The sequence below is a fragment of the Chelonia mydas genome, chromosome 3, assembly GCF_015237465.2.
Source record: "Chelonia mydas isolate rCheMyd1 chromosome 3, rCheMyd1.pri.v2, whole genome shotgun sequence".
NCBI lineage: Eukaryota > Metazoa > Chordata > Testudines > Cheloniidae > Chelonia > Chelonia mydas.
In genome coordinates this window covers 202,524,391-202,533,937 of record NC_057851.1, presented here as the reverse complement: position 1 = coordinate 202,533,937, position 9,547 = coordinate 202,524,391, and the positions used below count along the sequence as shown (strand labels likewise).

General features: G+C 47.2%; 1 protein-coding gene across 1 annotated transcript; it reads right to left on the bottom strand.

The window, feature by feature from the left end:
- Nucleotides 1-580: 580 nt before the first annotated feature.
- CST7 (cystatin F) lies at nt 581-9,542 on the bottom strand. Its single transcript, XM_007058943.4, has 4 exons — nt 9,352-9,542; nt 3,784-3,956; nt 2,868-2,984; nt 581-1,870 (listed from the first exon to the last, which is right to left on the bottom strand). Exons 1-4 carry the CDS (start codon nt 9,419-9,421, stop codon nt 1,793-1,795), a joined length of 438 nt encoding a protein of 145 aa, XP_007059005.1. The 5' UTR covers nt 9,422-9,542; the 3' UTR covers nt 581-1,792.
- Nucleotides 9,543-9,547: the final 5 nt, after the last annotated feature.

Below are 9,547 nucleotides of genomic sequence, written 5' to 3'. Positions count from 1 at the left end.
CTCTAACAAATGAGGTACTAACTCATACTAACAAGGCTGAGAACCGAAGCCTTTAAACTCAGATTACAGGCTGTGGAAAGCTGACAACTGCGAAATCTTGTTCTACTGACATGCTTAACGGCACACTTGCATCTGTGTCACAGCCATGGCCAGTTTCCATATGTTCCTTCTAGAAACAATATCACACAGTGCTGATTGCACCCAATTAACTTAAACACCCATCTATTAAGTCACCCAGCCAGTAAGCTGGAGGAGGAAGCTAGACATCTGAGTGAGTGCCAGACCACTCTAGCTACCTCCTCCCAGGATAGCAGCCAGGCATGGAACACCATAGCCTGAGTCCTACCTCCATGCAAAGTACCAGCTAACGGGGAATAAGCATGAGGTCCTTTCCAGCTACAAGAGACCAGGGATGTAGGCAGCTGGTGACCTGCAGCTCTGACTGGCTAGTATCTGGGGCTGCACCATGCATTTACTGAGACACGTCTGGTGGTCACTTGTGACCAGCTTAGGGTGGGCAGCCTGCCACAGGGCTCAATGGGAACAGAGGCCTTTGAACTACACTAGGGGCAGGCTGCCATGATGTGGGTTCCATCCTGCCCCTACTCAGTCTCCACTGGCTTTGTGGGGTCTGCCAGGTCTAAGTGGTGGCTGTAGAAGTGGCTGGAGGCAGAGGCCCATGTCAAAGTGAAGCTGTTTGCCAAGACGGGCGCTCCTGCTGCGGCGTGAAAGGGGATTGAGTGCCACAGGCTGCCCTAGGGATGCAGGGAGGTGTCTGAAAGGAGGAGGAACTTCAGACTATGGGGGGGTGGGTCTTTGCCCCCCGCTTGTGGCTGGTCTAGATAAGATTGGAGGCTGCTACAGCTAGAGGACATAGGGCTGAGCTCCTCCAAAGGTGTTTAGGCACTTATCTCATATTGAGTTCAAGGGGAGTTAGGCACCTAAATACCTTTGACCCTTTCTGCCTTAGTCCCTTACTTCAGGCATCAGATCAGTGTATGTGGTGTGGGGTCTGATCCTGGCTGATGGCCCAATGGGTTTGGCCATTCATAGTGAAGCTCTGGTGAGAAGAGTGAGTGATGAAGGGCTATCAAGTGCCCTTAGGAGCTGATTCATCCTCTTAGACTTGAGTTCTTGCCAAACCACATTTAAAGTGGAAAAGGTGAATAACTGGACATTGAACAGACTGTAGTTTAATTCCCAGAGGAATTTAAAAAAAAAAATCAATCAAGTAACCGAGTTCAGTAAAATAGAAGTGTGCCTGTCTTTCTATAGAATGATTGACATTTTATTCCTCTTAGAATTGGAAACAGCATTTGCCCTACGATCTCTCAGCATGTGCGTGGATAGGTTATTGTTGATAATGTGTAAGTGCTGCCTAGTTTGTGTCACTTCTGCCACAAAGCAGCTGAAGTTACAGATAGCGGATCACCGCGATCCATTTAGACTGTATGTGACTGTTTCAGCTAATGCAGCAAGAATCTAGTTTACTTTCCATCTGACTGCTGGAGAAATAAAGCGGCCATCTACAGGTCAGTTAATTTGTCAAAATGCCTTAGCTGGACAGCAGTGAACATTAACCTGATTCGTTAAGATCATGTCGCTTGTTGGGTTTTGTGGTGTAGACTTGTCAACTATCTTCCCAAAAAGTTATACTTGAAAATCAGCCATTCATTGGACTGATCTCTTTGCAGCAGTTCTTCACTGGTCTCTGCTGCGAACAGAAAACGGTACCAAAATCCTCGCTGCGAGTGCACTGAGGACAGGTGCAGCTGTGGCCGGGGAAGTTGGATCAGTGACAGAGAGCAATCAGCACATGGACTCGCTGTAGCCAGGGGATAATCCAGACCTCAAAATAGCATCTGAACGTCTGCAAGCAGAAAAGAACACGTAAGGCTTCCAAATTCAACCCATGTGTCACTAATTCTCAGCCTTTTCCAGACTGTGGCCCCATGTTACAGCAGAAAAATTTGGGAGACTTTCCTCCCCTCTAGCCATATGGAAAGGGAGGGTGGACATGACCCCCGGGCCCCATGTTGAGGATCTGCGCCCTAAGTGATGGTTAATGCATCCGCTAAGCCAGGTTCCTGGCCTTACAAAATGGTCATTAGCCTTTCAGCAGGCCATTTAACCAGTATCCTAGCAGGAGTATATGAGGGGGTAAAGAATCCTTGCTTGTAGGTTAAGCATGTAGCAGTTCTTTCCCCTGCTGCTCATAGAATATCAGGGTTGGAAGCGACCTCAGGAGGTCATCTAGTCCAACCCCCTGCTCAAAGCAGGACCAATCCCTAATTTTTGCCCCAGATCCCAAAATGGCCCCCTCAAGGATTAAACTCACAACCCTGGGTTTAGCAGGCCAATGCTCAAACCAGTGAGCTATCCCTCCCCATCCCCCGAGCTGCTGGTGAAGTCTATACCATGAATGTCTCTCCAGGAGGGCTGGGGAAGGATGCGTGCATAATAAAGTTGCATCTGTCCTTCAGGAAACTTCCTCCCTACACATTTTGGGTGGAACTTTCCAGAGTGCTCCACAATGGCCCAGCTCTGCTCCCATTGATGGCAATGAAAAATCCCACTCAGAACTGATAAAACCCTCTGCGTCAAAACCCTGTACACTTGAGTTTTGTGAAGGGTATGAAACGGAAATTGCTACTGTGTGTATATATGGACTGGTGAGAGTCATCCCACTGCAAATCAAGCGTGACACACAGGCACGTTTGCAGGATTGGGGCCTTATCGACTGTGATCCAATGCCTGTTGAATCCAGTCAAAAGACTCCCCTTGACTTTAGGCCCTGCACTCCCATGAACTTAAAAATGTAGCTACAAAGCAATCCCAAGGGAAAGAGAAAATGAAACTCGTTCTACTTGTTGCAGATTTTTCTTCTTCTGAAAGTCGCAGCTGTCCAAGTTGGAGTGTCCCCTCTTGTCACACACTGTCCGGCCAATTTCCACATTGAGCATGTATTTCAGCCCTCTGACAACCTAGAGGACGCAGTTTCCAGGTTAGTTAATAGAGAGGAGAAGGGAAGGGGTGGGGCAGGGCGAGGAGAAGAGATCAGATGTATCCAAAAGGAGTCAAAGCATTGGGCTATGGAACAAGAACTGGGTACTTGGTCTAAACCAACTACACAGTGTGTGTTCTAGGTGTGTCAAACAATGCCCCTTGGGAGAATAAGCTAATACTCGGAGGCTTCGGGGTTGAGGGAGAACCTGGGATCAGAGCCCATGGTGCTAGGTGCTGTACAAACATATGTCTAAGGCCCTGTCCCAAAGAGCTTACACTGTCCAAATACAGCATTGAAAAGCAGGTGCTTAGGACAACCTGATCACTGCAATGGAACTGGGGAAGTGTCTGCTGGGAACGAGGCGGAAAACAAGATTTCATTTGTCAATCCTGTGGGATCTAGGCTGAGTTACAGACCAGCACCTGAATCCTGTGGCGTTTTTTACCGATTGCCTTCGAGGAAACTCAGTGCAGCAATCCTGGCTAATAAACTTTGCTTTGTTATCTTCCCCGGGGCGGGGGGAAATCCTTTTTTAAAAAGAGTCAAAATACTTCTAACTGTTGATGTTAGAATGAGCTATTTCACTGCTAGGCCTGAGGGGCCAGACGCCTGCCTGAAGGCAGCAGAGCGACAGGGACAGCACCGAGATACAGCTGCTGAGTGAGGAATATGAATGCTCCTGCTTGTATTGGCAAGAGCAGAAGAAGAGCTCACTACTCTTAACTTATTTGGGCTGAGTCAGAAACATTTTCTATGTGACCAAGCTGTGTGCTTACCTGCACCATTGCTTTGGTTATACGAGACTCTTTGAATAGAAAAATGTCGTTTGAGCTGTTGTTATAGCGATAAACCCCAAAGCGAGCGGCTCTGCGAACTCCGGGGTCATTGGTGTTCATGGGTCTGGGAAATCCAGGTCTGGTGGTTGAATTCGGCTTCTCCAGGTAGAGAACTAGAATGCCAGAAACATGCTCCATTACAAACACTGTGCAGGGTCAGAGAACACAGTATGTCTCCAGGTTAACACCACTCTGCCACTACTCCAGTGTGACATCTGCCCCCTTAAACTACCTTCTCAGAGGGGGCATGTTTCTTATACCGGGGCTGCTATTTTGCAGCTGCTGGCTGAAAGGTGCGGTTTCATCATAATTGGTTTCTAGAAGCTTATGAAATATCCTACTTAGCTCCATGTTCAAAACCCTTATCTAAGATCCCAGGACTGTTGTCTCATTGTGGATTCAATGGGAGGGTTCTCTTTTTGGAGCAATTTTAGAGGCATTTACACTTGATAGCATCCACTGTTCAAAACAGACAGATGGGTGCATGTGAGTGAGAGGTTATTGTACAAATAAACTAACTCAATTCACTGCAGAAGAGTCCTTTATGATAATGTATCTGCAAAACTAACACTTATTTCTAAAATATGGGAAAATGCAACATTTCCAGTTGTTTGTCAAGGCTCCTGAGAGTTTTGTAGCATGAGCAAGGGCCAGAGAAAGAAATTAAGGGCCAGATCCTTAATTGGTGTAAATCACCACAGTTCTGTTGATTATGCTGATTTACCCCAGCTGAGGATCTGGCTCTGTAAGTTGCTCTCACACACAGCTTGTACTGATTTACTGTAAACATTAAGTCTGCTCCAACTTATCTTTCACACCTAAGTCTCTCATTAGCACCAAGCCACAGAGAAAAATAAGTGTTATTAAAACAGTTTACACTGAGAACACAATTAGATCACATTGCTGTGAAGCATGAGACACTGCACATGAAGTGAACATGCACTCGTTACAATGCATATGAAAGAGGACACCAAATTCTCCTTTATCTGCCTACCCAGCTCTTAAGATTCTTTGCACAATTTACCTTCCCCTTCTTCCAATCAAGCATGAGTTTATGCTGCTGATGGGGACATAACAAAAGAACTGAGGGATGCCAATTGCTGGGAATCAAGATGTGAAACAAGCTTGCAGTCATCTGAGTTATGAGCAGATCAAACTTTTATTAAAAAGGATGAAAAACTCCACCTTTTTGCTACACCTCATAACTTCTAGATGGTTTGTCCAATTAACTGCCAGTGCCCCCTCATGAGGATATTTCTCATCTGCCACCAGCCACAAGTACTCGGTCTGTAGGCAGCTGTTTCAAATTTGGGAAGAACTGAAAAAGGGAAGGGTGTAGAAGGGGAAGAAATCCAGATTCAAATGGAAACTGATTTACAATCTGAGGCCCCAGCCTTGGAAACATCTTATGTGACTAACTTTTATTTGTATGAGTAAACTTATTATTACATAATAAGTATTTGCAGCATTAAGCGCTTAACGATAAAGCTGCTGCAGCTCCATAATACATGTTAAAATAAGGGTAATCTCACCTTCAAGGAGCAGAAGGATCTATCCAACGTACTTAATAGCCCCCCACAATAATGGTATCTGAACACCTCTGTTTTTGATTGTACCTCATGTCACCCCTGTGAGCTCAGACAGTGCATTATCCCCATTTTTACAGATGGGGAGCTGAGGCACAGGGAGGCAAAGTGACACAGGAAATCCAGGGCAGAGCAGGGTCTTGAACCCAGGTCTGCCAAGACTTGGCTTGTACCCTAACCACTGGGCCACTCTTCCTCACCTTCAGGATATTAAGGCAGCAATGCCCCTCCCTGACCCAGCATTGCAGAGTTAACTAGTGCCACCAATGGGATATGTGAATTAACTCTCCCTGGCAGCATCATTTCTAGGCCACTGCCCAAGGCAGGATGCCGGGGCGAAGCTCTGATCTGTTTTGGCAAAACTTTACTGGCCTTGGGTGGTTGATACAGTTATTTGATAAGTTCTGCATGGAAAAAACTGATGGTGTTCAGGGCTGGTGTAGATATTAGCCCTGTGTCTGTAGGAGGAACCTGATAACCTCTTCCTCTTGTTCACAGCTAGCGACCCCATTGTGGCTTAACGCTCACTGACACCTATTGAGTCACAGCCTCTTGTAAGAGTGGTGAAAGAGCTCTCTGCCTGGCTAGGGAATCACATAAAAGGCACATGAAGAGCTTTAAATGTCCTGCCTTGAAAAAAGGGGAGGCCAGTGTCAAAAGAAGTCTCTAAACTATGACTCCAGCTTCTAACTGATTATATTGGACAGATTAAGTTTCCTTTCAGATGAAGGAAGGCTGCCCGGATACCCCAAGCAGTGGGCACATTAGAAACACATAAGTAACCTTGGTGCGTGGGGGGACGGACACAGAGAGATTGTATCGTCGTATGATTCAAAAGTGATTTGTACAAAAAGTTTATGGTTTGCCAGTGATGGTGGGCAAACCTCAAGCAGACTGAGTCTGATCTCTTGGGAATCTCACTAGAGCAGGCTGCAACAGAAATATTACAGGCTGGTGTGTGTGTCATATATCTCAACCCCAGGCACAGGGCAACTGCGGAGTTAATTGCACTAACAATCGTCGTCATCCGTAGCTCTGATATAGCACTTTTCATCCATAGATTTCAAAGCATGTCATGAAGGAGGTCAGTATCATTATCCCCACTTTACAGATGTGGAAGCTGAGGCAGAGGATGGTGAAGTGACTTGCCCATGGTCTCCCAGCAGGCCAGTTATTCCATCGGAACCAGTTTGCCCAGCCCAAAGCCCATAATTCACGTCAAGCGATGCAGCCATCGCTATGACTCCCACACCACAACCTTCCTGGCAAGGTCAGTCCCAACCCTGACATACAGGGCCTGAGTTGCCTCTCCTTTGTGCAGAGGGGGTGTGCGGGACTGGGGAGGTCCTCCTGATGGCCTGGATTGTTCATCGATGCACGACTGAAGCTGCATTCCCTAAAATACCAAGCCACAGGTCAGAGGCAGGATGGCTCAGTGGTTAGGGTGCTAGGGTGGGGCTCACGAGACCCTACTTCCAGTCTCTGCTGTACCACAGACTCTCTGGGAGACCTGGAACTCAACCCACATGATCAGGCTCTCTGAGCCTCAGTTTCCCACCTGTGAAAGGGAAATAAGCAGCTCCCCCAGCTCCCAGAAGTATCGTGAGGTGCTGCTGACATACTAACAAGGGTCATACACACAACAGGGCCGTGTACCGGAGCTGATTGCAGCCCAGTTGGATTTTAGCCAATAGGCTAAAGACACCTTGATAGGCTCTATACACGTAACTACGTCTTTCCTGCGTAGCCCTGTGGCTGCTGGCTAGCTGCGCCAGGCCCCATGGCAGTTTTAATGGAAAGGTTATCGCCACACTGATGGCTGCAGGGGGAAAGGGCAATCCCAGTCCAGCCTGTCCTGGGCAGGGGCGTCATTTCAGAAAGATTCGGGGGGGGATAAAGTGGAGTTGGCGTATAGAACATGTTTCAGAGTAGCAGCCGTGTTAGTCTATTCGCAAAAAGAAAAGGAGGACTTTTCATCGGATGAAGTGAGCTGTAGCTCACGAAAGCTTATGCTCAAATAAATTGGTTAGTCTCTAAGGTGCCACAAGTCCTCCTGTTCTTTTTGCGAATAGAACATGCGATGTGATTCTGTTACAGCCTGCACAGCTGGGGTGGGGGCAGGGGGAAAGTGGAAGACACACAGACGTATGAGGAGTTGTGGGGAGGGGACAGAAACCGAGGTCTGGGGCGGGACAACTGTCCCTCTTCCCCCAAAGGAAATGACACCTCTGTTCCTAGGTGTTAGCGAGACACACGACACTCTGGCTGGAGCTAGTTAACTGTTCTAGGCTCTAGCCCCACTTCTCGCCCTGGGCAGAGGAACAGAGAACAGACACGTGGCAGATGTTAATCGGGGTGCTTAATGCACGACCGGAAAGCACTCAGATACTGCAGTGATAAGCATGGTATAACAACCTCTGTAGGCTAGAACAGATGGGTGGTCACCCTACCCAGGCAATCAAATGCTTGTATTTCCATCTTCCCATCTTCTATTCACGTCAGCTTTTACTTCCCAGATGGGAGAGCAGGAAGAGAGTGACTGTATCTTGACTTGCTCAGTCCCTACCCCTTAAGGACCTGTTGTTCAAAGACAACTAGAGGCCCAAAAGCTAGAGGGTACCAGCTGCAAGGTCGCCGCCTTTCCTTTGCCGGAGTTAAACACAACCACCCCGTACTAAGCCACGGGTGACCATTCTTATATAGAGATGGGCTAAGTGCTCAGGGCCTGACTGGGTGCACTGAAATGGCCTTAAGTACTCTCCATATTCAGGGATGGTGTGGGCCTTGTCCTCCATAGTAAGTTAGAGCAGCCCTGGGGCTACCCTGACTTGTGCTCTCCTCCCCACAGGGTCCTGAGAAGTATAGAAAAGGGGTCCAGTGCTCTGCAGCCCCACTCCTCATATCCCAGGAGCAGAGCCAGCACACAGCCCTTGCACCAGCAGGGGCGCCTCTCTGCACAGAGGTAATCCTCAGAGGCGGTTTCCACAGACTGAGAATCAGACCATCAGATGCTTGCACCCTAAATGTTGGGCCTCATAAAATTCAGATCCAAATTCTGCAGCTGAGGCCCAGATGTGATTTCTTATGTGGAGGAATGAGGCTGGTATATGAAGCTAACCTTACTAAGCTTTGTACATTGGTGATAAGAACAGAGGCGCAAACTCAGATAGATATTAAATGTGTTCCTTGCTGGGGAAAATCTGGGCAGTGGTAGATTTGTAAGAAGAGGCCAATTTTCAGCGTTCCTCTCTTACTTTGAGGAACAAGGCCACGTTTTATTCAGACGCTTAAAAAGAAGCAGACCTCTGCAGCCCTCTTCAAACCTAGAAGGAAACCACAGCTGAAGCAGAGAGCTATCAATTCATCTAGCAATGTGTTACCAGAAACCATAGGAGCCCCACTCACCTTTTCTCTGCATCAGTATCAAAATAAAAATACAAGTCCTAAAAAACAAAGCACCTTTGAAGTTACCACTCTAAAGATTTAAGTCTAGCGGTAATCAAGAGTTTCCTGGATCAGCAGAGTACGCAAGGAGCCAAAGGAATGCGTCATTAGAGTCTGCTAATCACTCCACTGCCAGCCTGTAATTGTTACATCCTGTCTTTACAGTTAATAATCAAGGTTGTGGAGAGGTTAGACTCTGATATAAATTAAAATCACAAGCTGACTTTAGAATTATTAGACAAGGCTCCTCAGATCACACTGTTTGATACAGGTAGGGAAATGCTATGGAGCAGCTGAAGTTACGTATGGAAACATAACCCACCTGCATTCAGCCAATAGCTGCGACACACTGGAGTTCAGAAAGAGAAAGACTTGGCTCTCAGACATTATTCACACATACATCACATATATGTATATGCACACACAAGGTCAGCAAACCTTAAGCTTAAAGAAGATTGAAGTTATTTTCTGATCTTACCATTAGAGGTCCTGGCTAAGTCCCATAGACTTAAATAGCAAAACAGAGCCAAGCCCCAGCCAAAGCTCATTGCTACCAGCTCAGCAGAGATGCAAGGGAAGAGTATTTCAGTCAGAGAACAGGCTGCTCCCCACAAGGAGGAAGATGTGCCTGTCTGAGAGCTCCCATTGGCTGCTGGAGGAACACGCACACACGC